The following is a 21019-nucleotide window of genomic DNA, read 5'->3' on the forward strand; positions in this document are numbered from 1 at the left end:
GGTTACTTGGTAACCGTCGCTGCGGAATCTCAGACGGGATGCGCAAGTTCCCGCGGCTATGTCTCTGAAGCTTCTTCGGATTCTTTCGGCGATTTCTGGGAATCGGTCTAGTGCCGGACCGTCAGCGTCGTCGGCGAGGATTTGTATTCCCTCTAGTGGGAGTTCTACTTCGTGTTCCGTCGAGAACAAAGGTGGAAGCGGTGGTAACGGTGGCTGGAGCGGCGTCATGGCAATGTTTGTGGTGTCTGACGGCGGCGCTATCGCCCCTGGGTAGGTATTAGCAAAATTTTAAAGTTAAATATACGTCATAAATTTTATATGCGATCTAAAAATATTTATTTTTAACGATTTTATAGCAGTTCTACGAAAAAAATATATGGAAATCTTGAAAGTCCCGACGGTATGGCAAAATATTTACCGATTTCAAAATAAAAGTCTAAGTTTGGGGCGGAGCCCAATATTAAATACCTAGCGGACGTATTAAATATAGTTTTTCTACCGTTGCATGGTAAGCAGGGGCTGTTTTACTCCTATTTCAAATATTTTCGTTGCTCAGCTAGACTTAATGAAATAATTTAAACGTATTTGGTAGAAACCGATAAAGCTGTTACCGAGATATACTTATATAGTCATAAGTGGACAGTGCCTCGTCCATTTTAAGGTTTTCCTTTTTTGTGTCAAGTACAATATTATACCAAGTTTGGTAAAACCTAATAAACAGGTTACCTGGAAACAGGTTAAAGGATATTCAACTCTTCTCCTTGCAGCAACTCGATTTCTGCGTATGCTTGCAACCCTGTTTTGAATTTTTCTATATGGTTACCTGTATATGAAATATGTTGTGCCAACAACGATCCTTTATTTTAAAATATGTTCATATTTATTTACAACTTATTACATTTAAAACCTTGGACGTATTCTTTTATTAGTATAGAAAAGCAATAAATATGGTGAACCTTTTTTTCGACAATGCCTCTTTTTTGCGACTTTCTGAAAATTCTCTATGCGTCTCTATGCAATAAAGACCCGGCAGTAGGCAATGCGACAAAAGCTCGACATCAGGCAGCAGAAAAATTACGTGCTCGACTCTTAATACTAAAAGATTTCGAATCGAGTTTCCTTCCTGCTGCAACAAGCAACTGATCATTGCCGGGATATACTATGTAAATGAGTAGTGGGACTCCCATGTCTCAATCTCTTTGCACCGCTGTTGAAACAGTGGTTGAGTACTACTCACCCCGGCTAAAACAATCGGTACGACGAAAAGTGCTGTATCGTTGGTGCAGATAAATACGTAACTTACAAAGCCATCCGGCAGCCAAAGGAGACGCTAACGGCAGATGATCGATAATTGTGCTGCTGGTAGAATGATTTCAAGACCGGGGCTACATTTCCCAACGGTCTTGAATAACGATGGCGCATTTGACGAAGAGTAACCTCGACCAAGACGAAATTAGAAAAGCAATAATGCGAGTTCAAAACAACTAATCCCCAGGAACCAAGGGCATACTGGCAAGTTGTTCAAAGGTAGCGCTAGGGCGAAGGTACCTGCTGCTAAGCAGAATATGCCCGAAAATTGGAGCCTCTGTACTTTGTCCAATCCACAAAAGGGCTGCTGCTGCGCCAATTACAGCGGGATAAGTCTTCTTAATATGGTTTTAAGAACCAATCGACGCTACTGTGCGAAATACTGAAGAATTTCAATAAGCTTATTGTTCCTTATCACTGTGGCTTTAGACCTGGAACATCCATCATTGACCAGATGTTCCTAGTGTGTCAAATCCAGGAAAATGCCCAGAGAAACACATCGTCAAATGCCACTTTTTCGACGACTTTGAAACCTTTTTTAACAGCACGTAAAGATCTGGCTATACGACGGAATGTCTAAAGGTCATATTCCGGTAAAACGCATACTCAACAGCCTTCAGTTCTGCCCTAAGTGGGGAGGACCTCTCCGAACTACAAGTATACTGGCGAAGTTATAAGAGACATACAAGATGCTTAGAATTTTTATGGACATGGATATATTGTACCTGCAAAACATTAGAGAACGATCTATACAAACTGTGCTTATTGAAATTCGTTTTGCATTTAAGGGTGCCGTGCTGCTGAACTATACGTCGTCCATGTCCACGAGGCAGCTCGGAATTGGTGAGTGGCGGTGATAGTAAGACTTGCGACGTACAGGGTCGGTGACAGTTAGTAGCGGGGATGGTGAGATTGATTACTTGTAAAGAAGTACTAAAAATGGAGAAAAATAACCTTAGGAGCAACTAAGTAGCTTAAAAATTACGGAAACTACAAGGTAAAAAAATGCCCAAAAATTCTTTCTTTTTTTTACAAAATCTTAAAAAATTCGTAAAAAATGCAAAAATAATGCTATGAAAATTTAAAAAAATACGTGTTCATTTATTTTTCAAGCAGAAAAACATATTTTATTCTGAAGTTAAATCTCGATATACCATCGGACTGTTAAACCTCGATATACCATCGGACTGTTTACATGATTTGAAGTGGATCCAGTCTTTATATGATTTTCGTTAAATTTTGCCTTATTACGGTAGTGCAATGATGTTTATATAAAAACATACCATATGACTACCTTAATTTACTCCATTGTCTATAATATTGCTAAAATTCTTCGTCATAAGTAACTTTTGGGAGATTATGAGGACAAATTTTACTGAAAAGCAACAAAATATGAAAACATCTAAAAATTATGGGTTGCATTGTTTTGTTTTTATTATAAAGACAGTGTCACACGATTGGGGATTTGCCCAAAATTGGGTGCAAATCGTATAGCAGTCGTGAAAATGCAAAAATATTTTTCTTTATCCCACTCACGAAAAACAGTTTGTTACAATTTTTCAATAAAAGTTCGTTGTATCGTACCAATCGTGTTACTAAAAAAAAATTGTTGTTCCAATTCTTGTATTTTGTGCTAATGCCCCAATATAAAATAATGTAGAAATCTGTACAAATGCACCAATCGTCTGACACTGCCTTAATAGTAAAATGCTGTAAATATTTTTGTGCTGGGTAAGATTAGTATGGCTGGATGTTCTTAGATTGACTCCTTGTAGCAGTAGTGACGGACCCGGCGGTGACGTTTGCAGTGGCCCAAATAGTGGTGAGGGCGGCAGCGATCTCCTGCGGCGGACATGTTGGCGGTCTCACTTACGATGAAGGCGATTGCGGCCCCTTTTTGGTTATGGTGGTGGCAGTGGCCCTGGGAGTCGACGGTTGGCGGTCGCAGCAGCGACTTGCAATGTTCAGGACGGGGAGTAACAGCGGCCTAGGGCGGCGATAGTAATGGCGACCCTGGTGATGACGAAGGAAGCAGCTCTGGCCCAGATATTGGTGACAGCGGGTTTGGACGACGACGGCAGTTATAGCGATCCCGAGAGGCAATGGGGGCGGCAGTGGTGTCGGCGACCCAGATGGTGATAGCTGCCACGGTGACGATGAAGATAGGAGCTCGGCCCTGATAGGTGATGACGGTGGCAGCGGCCCTGGATGACGATGGCAGCGGCCCTGGATGACGATGGCAGTGATAGCGTTCCTGAAACATGATAGAAAGCGGTCCTCGATAACGGCTTCAGCCTAGAGTCGGCAGTGGTGTCGGTGGCCCAAATGGTGACCTACGGAAGCTCATCGGTTAGTATGGCCCCAAGGCGGCAAAGGCAGCTCATTCCAGTCTCCAAAGTACCCGCTCGCCACGCGATATTCAAAGTAGACAGGGGAGTTTGTAAGCGTATGTGTATGTAAGTGTGGGCTGTTGTGTTGTGTGCAGGGGTCGAAAATAATAGTTATTTTCAAAATTTCAATTCAAAAAGACAGTCGGAAAGAATTGGTATTTTTAACATTTGTATATATCAATGTGATGCTTGTTCGTCAAGGAATGCTAATCCTATATGATTTACTTTTTTTTTCCTTTTTTCAAAAAAGTCACTAATTAACCATTATTTTATGACTGATATTTTTTCAGTCAAATGTAAAAGTTGAAACTTGGATTTTTTTTCGGTCAATTATAATAGTTAAATCTGACTTATTTTTTCGGTCAAAATAGCAATTTACATATAAACAATACAATGTTTTAATAACAAGTAATTTTTAGCGGAACAAAACCGACTTAAATTCTCATAAAACAAATATATATATATGTATCAATTATCTAATGATCGGATCTAAACCAGATTACTATGGAACCACCTCTGAGACACTACCTTTTTGATGCAAAAAGAATTATCAAAAACCGTTGCCGTGGTCCAAAATTATGCGGTAACATATGTACATAATAAAAAAAAAACATCCGACGAACTGATAACCTCCTCCTTTTTTGAAAGTCGGTAAAAAAATGCACATCCTTTCAGTTGCAGTTTTCTATCTTCTGTAAATATATTGAGTTTCTTTAATTTAAGCTTTAAGTTATTCGCCTTTTTACAGGAATGATTCGGAATTCAATTTAACAATTAATATACATACATGGCTGCCAAGTTCTGCTCCGACAAATTGTATCACAAATCGCTATGAATAAGCTTAGTGCTGAAATCACACGTTCTACACTAGCTTGCACTTGATGTATAATACATGGCAGATCTCTTAGTCGGGGATATATAAATTTTTTTTCTACTTATAGGTGCCTATTTCCATAAGTGCTTTTCGAACGTAATCTCCGGAAAAAAAAAATAAAAGTTAAAATTTGACTTTCATTTTTTCAGTCAAATATAAAAGTCAAAACTAAGTCATATTTGAACTTTTATATTTGACCGCAAAAATAAAAGTAAAGTGTTGACTTTTGTTTTTGACCGAAAAAATAAAAGTCATTCTTAACTTTTATTTTTGGCCGAAAAAATTAAAGTCAATTTGTAACTTTTATGTTTGACTGAAAACATATCGCTGAAAAAAAAACCATTATTTTTTTTTTTTTACTTTTTTGAAAAAAGTATAACCGTTACGATCCATGGTTGTGTGTACTTATGTAAGTATGTATCTATGTATGTTATTGTTGTGTTTACTTATGTAGGCTAAGGTAGTGTGCTTCATGATACAGGGTCTGGTTTTGCAACAAAGTGAAGCCACGTTACTTCGGCTGACGAAAAGTTGGGATGTTCTAGAGTTTCGGCCGAGGACCGGCCCTACCTTAGGCGATGCCTAGGTATATTTTACCATCCAACGGTGTATGAAGGCTCGGCCGCTGTATGGGCTTGTGATCTTGTTTATTTGTTATAACTTTTTTCGCAGTGATTTTCTTATATCTAAGTTATAGTATAAATTACATCCCAACGCTGGAATTCCAGTTTCGCAGGGAATTTCAAAATTTCTTAAATCAGTAGGAGCTCTTAGGAAAAAACTGCTCGCATATTTATTTCTTTAAGTAAATTTACAGCAACCAGTTACAGAAATAATGAAAAATATTTCTTGTGATTTTTCTTGAGAGCCGCACACGGACCTTCAAGTAGAAATATTCAAATAACACCCAAGTGGTAGAATAAATTACATTTCAAGTAAAATATCAATGTAATATTTCATTGTATAGATCAAATTCACAATTCAGGTATATTTAATAGTAGAATCCGGTACACATCGCTCATGCATTCGTACTTAGTCGACGAACGCTTTTACCATGGCGTGGTCGGCGTCTATGAGTACGGCGAGCATGCGGTGTTTACGCCATCGGAACCGCCACTTGGGCAGACTACCGTCGGGGCGTCGTCGCAGGCGGAGTTTCCGGAACGGGTCCGTTGTTGCAGACGTGCCCTCAGTGTTGTTCGCGGGGCCCGCCTCTGGGGGATTCACACCCTGTTGTTCGACTGTAAGTAGAAGAAGAAGACGACGAAATGTAGCGATGTTTTCAGTGCGGGTTTCGGTAGAGAAAAGAAAAGTTGGTTGCTAATTGAAAAATGGCTTCAGATGTTGGAGGTGGGCCTTTGTTTGTTGTCCGTTGGCCTGTTCGGCTAGGACGAGCCTAACAAAATTAACGGAGATGTACCGTATAATTATGTATGGGCGGGAAAACTTAGGTGCGAGTTTTTGCGCAAAGTTCCCGGCGGCAGGTCATAGTACTTATTCAGTTGTTTGGCGGCCATGGCGAGATGCTTAGCTATCTCCTTCCCCGATTCCGTCATGGTGGGTGTACGGCTGGTGGTTCTTCTGGGACTGCTCCTTCTGCTCGTATTTGCTGTAGCACCGCGAGGCTGCGGCAAAAGTTTATTTCGGCGACCGATGCCTGGGTGAAGTCATGGTGGGCTAAATTCGATGAAGTGAGCGGTGACGATCTCCCACGGCGGTGAGCATTGCATTATGGCCATCAATCCAGCTAGGCGTCTTTACTTTACTTTGTATGGAGCACACAGGCAGCACTTACAGACGTGGTTGCTTATGTCACGTTACATTCCCGGCCATTAATAATTTCCCTGCGCGTGTTTAAGCTTCTTTTTTATTCCGAGGTGTCCTGCAGCGGCGGCATTTCGGACCTCTTGGAGGATTTATTTCTTCTGTTTCCAATGTGGTGCTAGAGGGAGCAGATTATTCGGTGCGATGTGTCGGAATAAGCGATTGTCGACTAATTTGTAGTCGGGCTTTTGCTCTGGTTGTCTTTGTTCCTGGTGCGCCTTCCTGCCGTACCAGTCTGTGGCTCTGCTGTTCACGGCGAAAAATTTAACTTCTTCGGCTTCATGTGCTGGTAATTGGCAACGGAAATGCATCGGCCACTACGTTTAACGCTCCTTTGCGGTACTTAAAGTCGAAGTTGAATTATTGTAGTTCGAGCGCACATCTGGCCAATCATCTGGAGGGATTTTGTGGTGAGCGCTGCCCTTACGAGTGATTGGTGATCGGTGATTACGGTGAACCGATATACTTCCAAGCACGGCCTCCTCTTTCGGATTCCCTACAAGACGACCAGGCACTCTAGCTCGCTGGCATAGTCGCGTTTTTCTAAGTCCGAGGGGCTCCTTCCTACAGGCGTAGGCTACGACCCTCTCTTGTTCGGAGTGGCGTTGAAATAGCACGGCGCCGAGCCCATCGCTGCTGGCGTCAGTTTGCAGAAAGGAAGGTCGAGTAAATAAGGACAGCAAAGTAGTGACTTTCTCTATTATTTATTTCTGGTCCTGCTTGAGAACTGCTTGAGCGGTGCGGCGACTATTCTGCTGACGAAGCTGCATTTCTCGAAATCAATCTGCATCTGATGTTTCTGAAGCCTCTCAAAGACTTCGCGGAAGTAGAACATGCGTTTGGAAAACTAGTCGCCCAGTATTATGATGTCATCTAGATAATCGAATACCTTGGGCTGAATTTCGGGTCCGGGGTTGGAGTCAAGAGCGCGTTGGAAGGTTTCTGGGGAGGAGTATACACTTTCCACTGGAAGAGTACAGGAGCGAGAGATATTGAGGCCAGCTGGTCGACGGTCGACGTCGTGGTTCAGAGGGGCGGAGGTGGTTCGGTGCGTATCTAACGGTGACGGCGTGAGCGAGTGGCGAAATCGACAATGAGAGCGGCATCGACGATCGTGACGGCAGCAGTAACCTCTTGTAGAGGTAGTGGTGACCCCGGCAGTGACGTGGGCGGAAACAGTGTTGACGGCCCTAGTTGCGATGAAGGTGATTGCGGCCCTTTTTTGTTATCGCGGTGACAGCGGCCCTGAGTAATTCATCTGTAAATCACGACATCGTCATAAACTGACGACAAAACCTTCTAGCCTTGATTGATGAAGTTGAACGAATAACCGACGCGTGCAAATATACATAAGTAACCCGCCATTTAAGCAGAAGAGGTGTTTAGTGACTTGTGCCACTTTCAAAATAAAGAGATCATGTAGAGTAACAATATGAGTACCAAATGAAACAGAAAATTCTGTAGAACTTTAAAAATATCAAAATTTTTTGGTTTCAAAAATGGATTGGTAGGTCCTTTAGTATATAATTTTCTCAAACAAGCATTTTAACTTTTTAACAGAATTTGCTCTTTTATACGATACCAATTTTGTTATTATACATTGCATTCAGTTTTTATGCTCGAGCGCACTTGTGCACAAGGGTATTTTAACCACGCTCATATAACGGTTGTTTGTAACTGGCAAAACGAATCGAGATAGATACACAAATGTATACATAAATGCTCAGAATGAAAATAAATCGATTAAGCCGAGATTGTCTGTCCGTCCGCCCGTCTGTCCATCTATGCACACGATAACTCTAGTAAGAATTGAGATATCTTAACAGAACTTGGAAATTGTACTTCTTTCCAGCGTAGGACGGATGGTATTGAAAATTACCGAAATCGGACAATAATCACGCCTACCTCCCATATAACGGTGATTTTGAGAAAAACGAAAACTACGATATATTAGTAACTATTAAAGCTTATTCACTCGAAATTGATCGTTACAAAGATTTTTAGGAAATGGGCGTAGCCACGCCCACTTATGATTAGATGTGTATATCTCGGTAACCGCTTCGCGAATTTCTCCTAAATTTGGCACAACTGTTGGTCCCGTTAAATCACATCAAACGGCCAAAAAATTTTAAAATCGGACAATAACCAGGCCCACATCGCATATAACGGTAATTTAGAGAAATTCGAAATCTTTGATAAATCAAGCAAGGGCTTAAGCGAATTTACTCAATTTATATTTGCAATAATTCATTAGCGTAGCACGGCCCACTTATGAGCACATACATACGTATGTGTATCTCGGTAACCGGTCCATGAATTTCTACCAAACTCGGCACATTTATTGTACTTGACACATAAAATCAAAACATTAAAAATTATATAACGGTTAATTTGAGATATGCTTGAAACTTCGATGTTTCGAAATTTAAGCACACTAATTTACTCAAAGTTGATACCAAATATCCCATAAAAGAAATAAGATTATTACGGAATTTTGGAAAATGGGTATAGTATCGGCCACTAATGACTATATAAGTTTATCCCCTTAAGTCTAACTGAACATATTTTAGAAAATGTTTGAAATAGGTGTACAACCACCCTGCTTACCATGTAATGGCAGCTTTCAGAAACGTTAAAAAACTGCAATTAATACTTGCGTTGGGTATTTAATGTTCGGCTTCGCCCAAACTTAGTATTTTTTATATTTGTTAAACTTCGTTTTCTGCATAAACTTGTTTAACCTTTTTTAACATAAATTTAGCCTCGGCTTTTGTAATCATCTGATAACACTAGTCCGGAGCGTTTGATGGATATGGGGTGAACCACTTTACCCATCCACGCTCACCCCGCGGGTTTCTACTTCTGAGCAGTGAAATGTTGTATGGGAGTGGACCGTTTACAAATAAATCACTTTTCACAAGTAGCTTTCCAATCGCGAGCACAACGTCTGTAAGTTTTAAAACGGGAGACAACACACGACTTCACCATCTTTTTTTTTGGATTGAGATGATCGAAGTGAATCGTGCAGAAAGTGAGGAAAGTGGAGCAGCGCAATAGAATTTCTCAAAAATTGACCGTAGTAAAGTTCTAACCCTGATCGGCGGCAGAGGAGAGTGGGTGATGATCTCGTATCCCTCACTTTAGGTTTCCATGGCCGTCTGCGTAGATCGTAGTACTTTTTCTGCTGTTTGACTGCCGCGGTGAAGTGTCGCTTTAACTCTGCCCATCTGAAGGCTGGAGGTGCTGTGGGGTGCTCTTTAGGTACTGCCCCTTCGGAGCGTATCTGCCGTAGCGATGCTGGATTGCGTCGGAAGTTTATATCCGCGGCGGAAGCTTGCGTGAATCCGTGCTGAGCCGTGTTCATAGCGAAGGAGATCTGGGGAAGGTCCTGGTCTGTTTTGAACACTGAGCTACTATGGTTTTAGTGAGCCGATTGGCTAGCTCGGTCGGGTTTTCGTGAGAGGCGTATGCTGCAGTGAATTTATGCGGTGCTCGCTGAGGAATGCCGCTAGCGCTTTGCCCACGAATTGCTTCCCGTTGTGGCTGAGAAAGATGGGTGGGCAGGCGAAACGCTACACGACTCTCTCTGCTTTAGTGACATTTGCGGTGTTCGCCTGGCGTACTGGGAGTAGTTCAACCCACTTGAAGAATTTATCGACCAGGACGAGGAGGCACGTGTTTCCTTGTTTGGACCGACCACCTTACACTCGGCGCAGCGCACGCATATCCGTACGTGCTCGAGTACGTCGCGGTGGGTTGTTGTTTTTATTTGGTATCATGACGCTCGTGCGATGAAGAATAGTACTATTGTGAATTTTGCTCCTTTAGGTTGTTCACAATAGTAAATTTTTGATCGCTGAGAAGGTTTCCAAAGTAAATAGTGTGCTTATACATACGCATGTATGTACATGTGTTCAAATTAAAATGAAGTAAAAAGGAAGGTATTTATAAAAACTTTGTAAAAATGAGTACAACGGAATTGTGGTTCGACGATTCATCAGAGGAGGAGAGCTTAGTTAGACCTGCATGGAATTTATAAAAAAATTTTAAATTAGAGTCTAGCCGCCAAAAAGTAAGAAAACAAACGCAAAATCATCCTTTTTCACAATTTTCTCACACTTCGCTACAGCATCGAAAGCAAAATTCTGTTCGACTGAATAATCGATACTTAACGAAAATTTCGACATAGCTCATAATACGAATTTCACATTCGATCTTCGATTTTCGACAACCAGCCTAGATCGAATGCAACTCTTATTAAGGGCCTAAATCTCCTCTTCCAGGTCTCTCAGTAGTTCTTCCTTTGATTTGAGGTTGCGCTTCGCCTTTACATATGCGCTAAGCGCGTTGCGCAGGTCGGTGCCACTTGTACTCTTCTCTTAGCTTCTCCTGATTTAGCAGTTATATCCGGCTAAGGGAGGCTGTTATTTTCGCTGTCGTGTGTGTCATCTGTTGGTTGCGGTGTATTCTGTTAACCCGCTGCTGCAGTGTTGAGTTTTTTGCAAATACACCTGCATAGCTGGGTCCCTGCTCGGGCGCCATTTACGTGAGGCGGGTTTTTTCGAAGGCTGAGGTGAGCTCAGCCGATCCAGAGTCCAGTGAAGGGCCCACTAACCTCCACCAAAAAAAACACAATATTCTCGTATATTTAATTGGAGCACACACACACACGGCGTTATGACTAGAGTGCCGGCAACCTCACGTCCAAAGAGAGGGAGAGAGCGAGAGACTGATGACGTTCGTTTGTTGTCGGGTCAAAACGTATGACGGTGAATAATGGCGAGTCAAATGGTGAATGACGGTGAGCGCGCCAGCAGCGCGGCGGGTGATTCTCAGCAACGGCGAAGCGACTGGAGAGCAACGGTGAGGGCGCTAGCAGTACAGCGGGTGATTCTCCGTAGCAACTGGAGACCAGCGGCAGCCCAGAAGATGATTCTCGATGGTTAAGGCACAGCGGATGCCGCTCTAGTCGGCCCGACGGATGATCCTCCGCGGTGCTAGTGGTACTCGGCGGCTCGGCAAACGATGGAGCGAAGCGATCTAGCAAGGCTTCCATAATCGCACTCTACATGTGTAGGGGCTGGAACGGGGCAGCGGTTGCTGAGGCTCAACCAGCCGGCGGCAAATTAGCTTACCTAGCAAGACTGGCCTGACTGCGCACTTGCTGCGTGCTTGGTGAAAATTCGTAGTGTGCTGTCCCGGGTTATGCAGTTTGGTGAACGAAGTGGTTGGTGAGTTGTTCGAGCATGCTGTTTGTGTGCTGCTAGCAGGGCTCACATGATGGTCTGCATATGTGCAGTATTGTATGTATGGACAGTATTGTATGTATGTACGGTGCGGTATGTGATTGTATCTTAGCGAATGCTACGTTACATACCCCCCACACTTCGGCGGACGAAAGGTTGCGGGACTCAAGAGTTTTGGTCCTATTGGATCTTCACTACCTATAGGCAGATTTGGCATCGCACGGAGTACGGTGTGTGTGTGTGTGGTAACCAAATTTATTATTACTATTATCTTTCACAAAAAAGAATTTTCGTATTTTACTTATCGTCGGTAACACTGCAAAGCGTTCTCTGTCACTCATTACGTCTGGTGCTTAATTGATCTGTTATCTGTATCTGATCGCTTCTGGCAATCGTTTCATCTTCATCAGCCAAAGGTAGACAGTTTTGTCATTCGTTTATTAGGGTGCAAGAAAGAGACCATATAAGTGTCAAAGCTACTAATAGACAGACCGTTTTGCAGTATCACCGACGTTATGTTCTACGTACATATATATATATATATATATTGTATAAGGGATTTTTTTTTTATATCTGAACTTAACGGCCACGTTCTACGTGTATAATTGTGTAAATGTATTAATATGTAAAAATAGATCAGAGAAACTAATAAAAGTAACATCCAGTGCGAGTGAAGCGAGTTGGAGTGGCCTGGCTGGTGGTGCGCGCTTCTAGTCGACGAATTTCACATCGTATTTTATGCCCCGGTATTTAACGGTGGCGTGGTCTGCCCCTCGTTGCGCGACCAAGACCGTTTTATTTTTGTATTTGAGCATCCAGCGTTTCCTTTTCTTTGTTGGGCGTTTTAATTTGAAGTTCTCCTGGAAATCCTTCATTTCGGCTTCGAGCTGCTGAGTGCATGTTGGGTACTCTCCTCTGGCGGTATCGCTTTCGCTTGTTTCACGCGTTTTGTCTTCGGTGGTGTATTCGCCGCGTTGTGGGCCGACGGTCGCCGCGTCTTCGATGTTTGTTTGTACCGCCCCTGCGTAGGTATTAGTGAAATTTTAAAATTAATGCATCATAAATTTTATATGCGATCTAAAAATATTTCTTTTTTACGATTTTATTGCACCGGCGGCACGGCTAAACATTAACCGATTTAAAAATAAAACAAGTAAAGAAGTGTACAATTACAATACCAGGCGAACGTATTAAAAGTAGTTTCCCACCTTTCTGAAAACTACCGTTGCATGGTAAGCAGGGGCTGTTTTACACCTATTTCAAACATTTTCAATAATATGCACAGTTAAGACTTAATGAAAAAATTTAACCATGTTTGGTAGAAACCGATGAAGCGGTTACCGAGATAAACTTATGTAGTCATAAGTAGGCGGTGGGTGCCACGTCCAATTGCCGAAAATCCATAATTATCTTATTTATTTTTTATAGATTGGTGTGAGTATTAACTTTGAGTAAATGAACGTCCTTAAATTGCAACATATCGAAGTTGCCGTATTTCTGAAATTTACCGTTATATGAAAAATGGACATAGTTTCAGTCTCGATTTCAATATTTATACCAAGTTTGTTAGGTCTTGATAAACAGGATACCTAGATACATCACTTAAAAAGTTTAAAGGAAATGCAACTGTGTATGTTTGCAACCCTGTTTTAAATTTTTCTATATGGTTACTTGTATATGAAATATGTTGTGCCAACAACGATCTTTTGTTTTAAAATAAATATTTAGTTACAACTTATTACAGCTAAAACCTCAGACGTATTCTTTTATTAGTATAGAAAAGCAAGAAATATGGTGAACCTTTTTTTCGTCAATGCCTCTTTTTTTGCGACTTTCGGAAAATTCTCTATGCGTCTCTATGCAATGAAGACCCGGCAGTAGGCAATGCGACAAAAGTTCGACATCAGACTGCAGAGCAATTTCGTGCTCCACTCTTAATACTAGGAGATTTCGAATCGAGTTTCCTTCCGGCTGCGACAAGCAACTTACCATCGCCGGGATATACTACGTAAATGAACAGTGGGACGCCATCTCCCAATCTCTTTGTACCGCTGTAGAAGCAGTGGTTGGGTACTACTCACCCAGGCAAAAACAATCGGTATAACGGAAAGTGCTGTATCGTTGCTGCAGATAAATACGCAACTTACAAAGCCACCCGGCAAAGGCTACGCTAACGGCATATGGCCGATAATTGAGCTATTGGCAGAATGATTTCAAGACTGGGGCGGGTTCCTGCAGAGACGAAGATGGAAATCTGTTGACAGACGTCCACAGTGGCGAACATTTCCCAACCAATTGATTGGTCCTTATCAGTGTGGCTTTAGACATGGAACATCCACCATTGAACAGATGTTCATAGTGCGTCAAAGCCTAGAAAGTGCCCCAGAGAAACACCTTTCCGACAACTTAAGTCTTTTGATAGCAGGTAAAGATCTGGCCTATAAGACGTCACGTCTTAAGTTCATTTTCGTGCAAAACGCATGCTCAACGCCCTTATTCGGGAGAACCTCTCCGAGCCATAAGTATTTCATGCATGCTCAGAATTTTCATGGGCTACATTAGGAACTAGAGTTCTTACCAAAAAGACACATAGGTACATATTCCACCTCCAAAACATTAGAGATCGGTAATGTTTTTATACTGGTTCTGGGATCTATGAAATATTAATGAAATACGTTTTTCAATTAAGAGACCCATGTTCAAAAAGCCGCCAAGGCTTCTCACTGATCCGGCGGAATTTGGGCGATAGCATGGGATGTAGTGATTGTAAGGGAACCGGTGGATTGAGTTCACCGCGGTGAACTGGCACGTTCTTCATTGCCCATTCGCGCCATTTACTTGTGCAACAGATAATCCTATGAGAAAATCGGTTTTGCAAAATTATTTGCATAGCGGCATCCGCTATATGGTACATTTTTCTATATTGGAATGAATTTTTCAAATAATTTTTGGACAAAGCCCTTTTAAAAAATCCTGACGTCAGAGAGAAAAATTAAAACCGCAGTAATACTTAAAAAATAATTTAAAAAAATTTAGCCGTCGAGGTGCAAGTGTCGATTTTCCTTTTTCTTAACACTAGTAAAAACTTCTTCTATCTTTTTGTGGCCGCTTGAGCTAAACCCTCAAGAATGTCGTCGGACTGTGGGCTGGAGTTCAGGTGCCAGTGAGGGGACGGTGAGTTACTCCGTTGAAATAGCCCTTTGCCAGGAACGGTGAATATGGTGTATTGGCTTGATTTCAAATCTAACGGTATTTGCCAATAACCGCTTTTTCAGATCTATAGCTCAAATGTATTTTACTTCCTTAGCTGGTGGAGAATTGCGCTAATCTGGGTTAGTGGATAGACGTTGGTGGCGGTTGAAACGGTGTGGTGGGCTAACTGCTTCGCTGCAGCGGGGGACCCGGCGCCAGTTCGTACGTTTTGGCGTTTGCGTAGGCGAAATGGTTAAATAAACAATTGGGTATTATTATTGAAAGTCTCGTGAAGAGAACCCGAGTTTACCGATCGAAAAATATTGATTTTCAAGAATTCTATACCATTTCTACGAAAAATTTTATTTTCCCCATATAAAAATACATGGAAAACTTTGAGCGCTTTAAGCGACCTCTAAATATTTTTTGATTTCAAAATAAAAAAAGTAGTGGTATACTTTTTTCGATATATAACAATTCTAGGGGTGAGAGCATTACAATTCCGACTATACTGTTTTTGTACCAACCAAATGCGAAGGCTGTAGTAGACGCACTCTATGTGGCCATTCTTTCACATGCTCGGGTATTGGCGGATTAACGTTTGAAAAACCGGAATGTAGTCCTTTGCACCGGCGATTTTCTTAGTAGATCTGGCGATCCTTTATAATATGGATGTTGGCTGATTATTTAGCGAACCAGTCAACTGTGATAAAATGGCAATGGTTTGTTTTCTTAATTTTTGGCGTCTAGACACTACATTTGAAACAATTTTTATTAATTTCATGCAGGTCTAAGATCGTGAATACTAAACACAAGCTCGAAAGGCTGGTTTCATTTATGAAATAAAATCCCAATACACTGTTGGTACGATCACTGTTAACAAAACCGTAGAGCTTTAAAATATTTTTAACAGATTTAGCTCGAGGTTTTGTGTAGCGGACTGCAGCTCTACAAATGCCTCTTTAGACAGTCGGAAGTTTTTAATAATTCTATAATATATTCCCACAACTACACTTAAACGTTTTCTACTCCTGGTCAGATTACTAACCCCTCATCCCCTGACGAATCGTCGGCCAGAACTCCGTTGTACTAATTTTTACCAAATTCTTATAAATTCGCCCTTTTTACTTCTTTTTAGTTAGCACAAATTTTCATAAATATGTATAAGCACACTTTTTTGGTTTGCTCGAATTGTATACAAAGCTTTTCAGCGGTGAAAAATATACTATTGTGAACAACCAAACGAGTGCAGTTCACGATAGCGCTATTCTTAAGCGAATGAGCGTCATAATACCAAATGAAAATTCGTTCGATCAGCACTTTCGACCACAGTCGAATATCGAATGCAACTCATAATAGGGGCCGATATCTTCAATATCAATTATATTGGGTCATATGAAAAGTCTCAGTGTATTTGGGTAACTGGGTAATTTTTTTAAATAAAAAATTTTCTTTAATGGCCTGCCCCTATTTTTTGGCAGTTATTATATACATATGACCATCCACTTTTGCCAAGTGATTTTCAGCGGCTCTTCAGTCCGCCAATTTTTTACGATCACGACAGTTTTGCAGAAATCGAAACAAATGGAGGTCTAATGATGCAAGGCCCATTGCTGGTCGCTCGTTCTTGACTACTTCGTTCGAACGAAATCGTTTCGCCATGCAGTAACACTTCATAATGGGCAATAACCTTCCAATCCAACTGGATTAATGCGGGCCTCTTGCGGCATTTGAAAGTATGTGTCTGCAACGGGTGGAGATTGGGCTCCCATCACGACATTCATAGGTTAATAGTCTGGGTAGTTGGTGATCGACTGCCTACGAGTGCCGTTGATCACTCGTCGGTTGGTCATCGGGTCCAAAGATGGTTCTACTTAGGTCTGGATAACGTCCATATATTCGAATAAATGCCTTTTGAGGTGCCTGGGCGGAGGCTTTTCCTCAAACGTCCGTCCAAATTAAGAACTGCTTGCTAAGCATGATGTTGTGCTTCTTTGCTGGCAGCAATTGAGCCTCACTATGAATGTGATGTTCAGGCGACATCGGGCGCATTCCATGGCTGTCCGGAGTGCTGTCTATAGCTTCATCCACTGCGACATACTTGTACCCGGATACTACACAGGCGCTCGCCTTGTACTTGTAAGTTGCCAACAATGTTTCTTTGTATTTGCCCCAAGTGCCGCTGGCGATCGATTTGATGACTTTGTTACGGCTCTGTATTTTATTGGCAATTGCGATTGCATGCGCCTGACCTCTTTCGTCCAGGTGGTAAAAATGCCTTTTGCAGCGAGATGCATCGTTGACATAACAATTTTCGCAACTGAATCGAGTAAACCACTTTTGGGTGCGGCATTCACTCACGGCTTTCTCACCGTACACTTCACAAATTTTTCGGCATGTTTTTGCAGCGTTTTCACAATTTTTTTAATAAAAAGATGGTATCACATAGCGTATATCCTCAGATATTTTACGCATTTTAAAATCAATATAATTGTTTGCACGAACAACACTTTACAGAGCTGTCTTCACCCAAAGTGTAACCCCAAATGTCACCTTTCAAACGCAATTGGATTAGTGTTGCCAAGTAGACTTTCCATATGACCCAATACTTTCCTATACTTTTTCACAAGATAATTATTTAGAACCAGGGTTGGGCATTTTTGCACTACCACTGAATTGCACTATTCACTGATAGTTAAAATGCAGAATTCACTGCACACTGGAAATGGTAGTGCAAAAAAGGCCCGACCCTGTTTAGAACCTTCAGATAACCTAAATAAAATATAGAGTGAATGCAACTAGTAAAGTTCATAGGAAATAGTTATAAGGATTAAGTTCGAAAAAAGTGAGATAAACTGTAAGAAACCATTTCTTTAGCTTAATTAAAACGTAAGCTTAGAAGTAGCACACACCAACAAACTCGCTTGGCCCCCAACAGAGTAAAGTAAATAAAACAATGACATTTCTCAGATATTTTGTAGTTTCATTCTGTATTAGATATATATTTCTTATTTTTTAGTTATAGCATATATTTATCATAAATTGTATTAAATAAAGTTCTTTTTTACATTAAAATTTGAAAATCATTTTTCCTTTATATTTAATTAATTGTATTATTACACTAACAATTTGACTTATTTTTAAATAAAATTTGCTGATATATTTATGCACTTTTCACATTTAAAATATGTACGTTTACAGTTGTTACAACAAAAGTTGCTCCATTTTTCTATTTATTTATTGCATGTAGTATTACAAAAGAAAGGCAAAGTCAATGCCAGCTGCTATGTAGTGCTATTACATTTTTATTTTTTTTTTTTTGTTTTTTTTTTACATTGCATAATTCTATTTTCGTTTTGATGAATCGGTTTGCGCCATTTCTAAATAGCTACATATGTATGTATGTATGTAAATAAACTAGTAGTTTTCTAGAATATTAGTTTATTGTATTCCTTGCAAAACTACATGTTTCTTTTGTTCGCATACTAGCCGTGCCCATATGCTGGTCGCATTCTAATGTCATTATTCTTCTTCTTGGCTTTATAATCTGGCGCGATTTACTTCGTCTCCTTCATTGTTTTTCCATCATACAGCAAATTTTGATTTATACTATCCTCCTTTACACACGCACACTTCAAAACTTGGGGAAGTCTTCCAATTACAGTTATTCGAAAGCTTTTTTACAAAAATTTGCCCTTTACTTGCACTAGTGTATGTAAGTTTGTATGTATGCATGAGTTTCATATATAAATTCGAGCACTTAAAACAATCGCATTCAACGCAGCACAACACGTAAACCTAGAAATTATTTATGTAGGTAATAAATTGAATTACAAAAATTATAATTATATGTATATTGGTGTTTGGAGATTTTATGGCTGTTTGACGAATGGATGAAGGAAATACAAATATGTACTATGTATGTAAGTGTATATGTATGTATGTGTTAAAATCAGCGTCAGTGAATCTCATGCGCGTTGGTCTAGGGTAAATGGTAACCATAAAACTGTGTTTCCTGCAGTAAGGACCAGTGTCCATCGCAAATTTAACGTGATTCCATAGCCTTTATAAAAATTTTAATTTTCCTGGAGGCCTCGAATTCGAAAATCGGCCAGCAAATATAAAGGAAATGTAGCAATTTTCATGCAAAATTCATTAAAAATTTCCTAACATTTCGCCAAAGAAATCAATATTTTAAACATGTCCATAGGTTTTTGTAAAGACTTGATGCAGACCTCTGAAGGTTGCATGCGTCTATCATCATTTGACGAAACTCATAATTTCTTTACGTGTTCCAGCTAATGAATTGCAGTGCCTCGAGGCAAAAAAATCAAAAATATTTGGTGAAAGCCATGAAAAATATAAAATTTCATGATTCACTTGTGGAAGCAGCCACAACTTTCGTGAGCCATCCTAATATAAGTACATACATATGTATGCATGTAGGTACGTTATGTACATTTTCGCCTCGAACACTATTTTATAACGTAATTTTTCTTCTCTGTCTGTTGATTCTTCTTTGAATTTTTCGCCTCTCTCTTTCTTTCTGTCATCCGGGTTTTGCTTTAACAGACCGTTTTTTTCTCTTTCGCGCTTCTTGTTAGTCATCTCATTAATTTTAACGTTTAGTCGTAAGCCTTTTCGATATCCAATTTTCAAAAAGTGTGTCCAATTGGTTTGAGCAGCCTGGAGAAGACATGAGTATGTTTCAGGCTATGAGACAGGCAGAGAACTCTATACATTAGATTAACAAGTATGAATTTGGGGAACTTATTCTTACTAGGTACGGTATCGGTGTTGGGTTTTCTCCTTACAAATTCAAAAATTAAATTAATTTTAATTTAAAAGAAAATGGTTAATTAAGAAAAAATCAGTTTGGGCATGTGATTGATCCATGTTTTTGATAGATATACATATAAACAGAAAAGAAAATAAAAAATTGCTTTAATAGTTAAGATTTATGCTCAAAAAGTCACAGTGTTTCAGTCCCTTAAATGAAATGTCATTTACACTTTTTGTACTCGAAATTGCGGGTGTGGGTGTGTGTCTATATTTAAAAATAATGAAAACGAGAAACGACACTTTTTGCATTGAACATAAAAAACAACACTTATGGTTAGTATTAAGCTAAAGAAATGATTTCTTTACAGTTTATAAAAAAAAATTATGTGCAACGCATTTTCGAAATTAAAAAAAATTCTTATTTATCTAAAACGTTAGCAAACAATGCGCTTGCACACCAAGTGTTATAAATATTGGTAAAACAGTAAAATATGTATGCAATTATTTCTTTGCTTTCTGCGCTGGCACGTATGGGCGTTCAATAATTTATATCGTTCTAGTTGAATGTGTAAAAAACAATATAAAAGAAAATAGGAAAAAATAATATAATAAAAAGAACAATAAAAACAAAATCAAAAAGTAATAATATAAAAAAAATTATAAAATAAAAAAGAATTAATTAAAAAAGAGTAAAATAAAAACGAATAAAACAACAAATAACCATAAAATAAACAAAATTAAATAAAAAATAATAAACCACCAAAATAATAAAAAAAAATATATGTAAAAAATTATTTCCTTTTAGCATATCGACAATGAACAATACGCCATAGCTTTAACATTTTTTTTTTTAGAACGATTTTTTTCTAACTGGCAAACAAAGGGCTCTTAAAGCACTTAAAAGAATTTTATTTCCTTCAATTTCATAATCAACATTCACACTAAAACGGTATTTTTACTACCTCCTGTATATGTATAGGCGCATGCGCAAACACCTGAAATTCTGTACAGCAAAAAAAATGTACATATTAAAATTAACTGCTACTGCTGCTTTGCCTGCGTACTGTCTACTAATGCATAAATACATAAATGTATTTATTTGAAGAAAATTATTTAAGAACGAAAAAATAAACAAACCCTAAAATCTCAGCCAAGATTACATTAAAAGCTGTAATGCCAACTTTTTTACGGCATAGATCTAGCATATATGTATTCAAAAAACTGGGAAACCAAACCTGCGATCGAAGACTATTATTTTTTTGTGGTTATAAAATCTGTGTTCGTATGGAATAGTAGCTTATGTCGGGAACCTAGCTTTAGTCTAATGCGGCATTCGCAGCATACGATTGCGAATGACTCACTGGCGCCGAGCCGTTGAAGAACTTTTGGCAAATAAACGTGCA

General features: G+C 39.8%; 1 protein-coding gene across 6 annotated transcripts in view; it reads right to left on the bottom strand.

The window, feature by feature from the left end:
* The window catches only part of LOC118742714 (E3 SUMO-protein ligase PIAS2), an 87989-nt gene that overhangs the window by 16264 nt on the left and 50706 nt on the right, over positions 1–21019 (bottom strand). The window contains exon 10 of one of the 6 annotated variants that reach the window (XM_036474993.1): positions 12331–12663. The exons of 3 other annotated variants lie outside the window; for them this stretch is intronic. In XM_036474993.1, coding sequence (XP_036330886.1) covers positions 12353–12663 — 311 coding nt within the window. In that variant the 3' untranslated portion in view covers positions 12331–12352. 2 more of the 6 variants (XM_036474998.1, XM_036474996.1) reach the window with 2 other exon arrangements.

The sequence above is a fragment of the Rhagoletis pomonella genome, unplaced genomic scaffold (genome assembly GCF_013731165.1).
Source record: "Rhagoletis pomonella isolate Grant_MI unplaced genomic scaffold, Rhpom_1.0 Rhpom_scaffold_00007, whole genome shotgun sequence".
Taxonomy (NCBI): Eukaryota; Metazoa; Arthropoda; class Insecta; order Diptera; family Tephritidae; genus Rhagoletis; species Rhagoletis pomonella.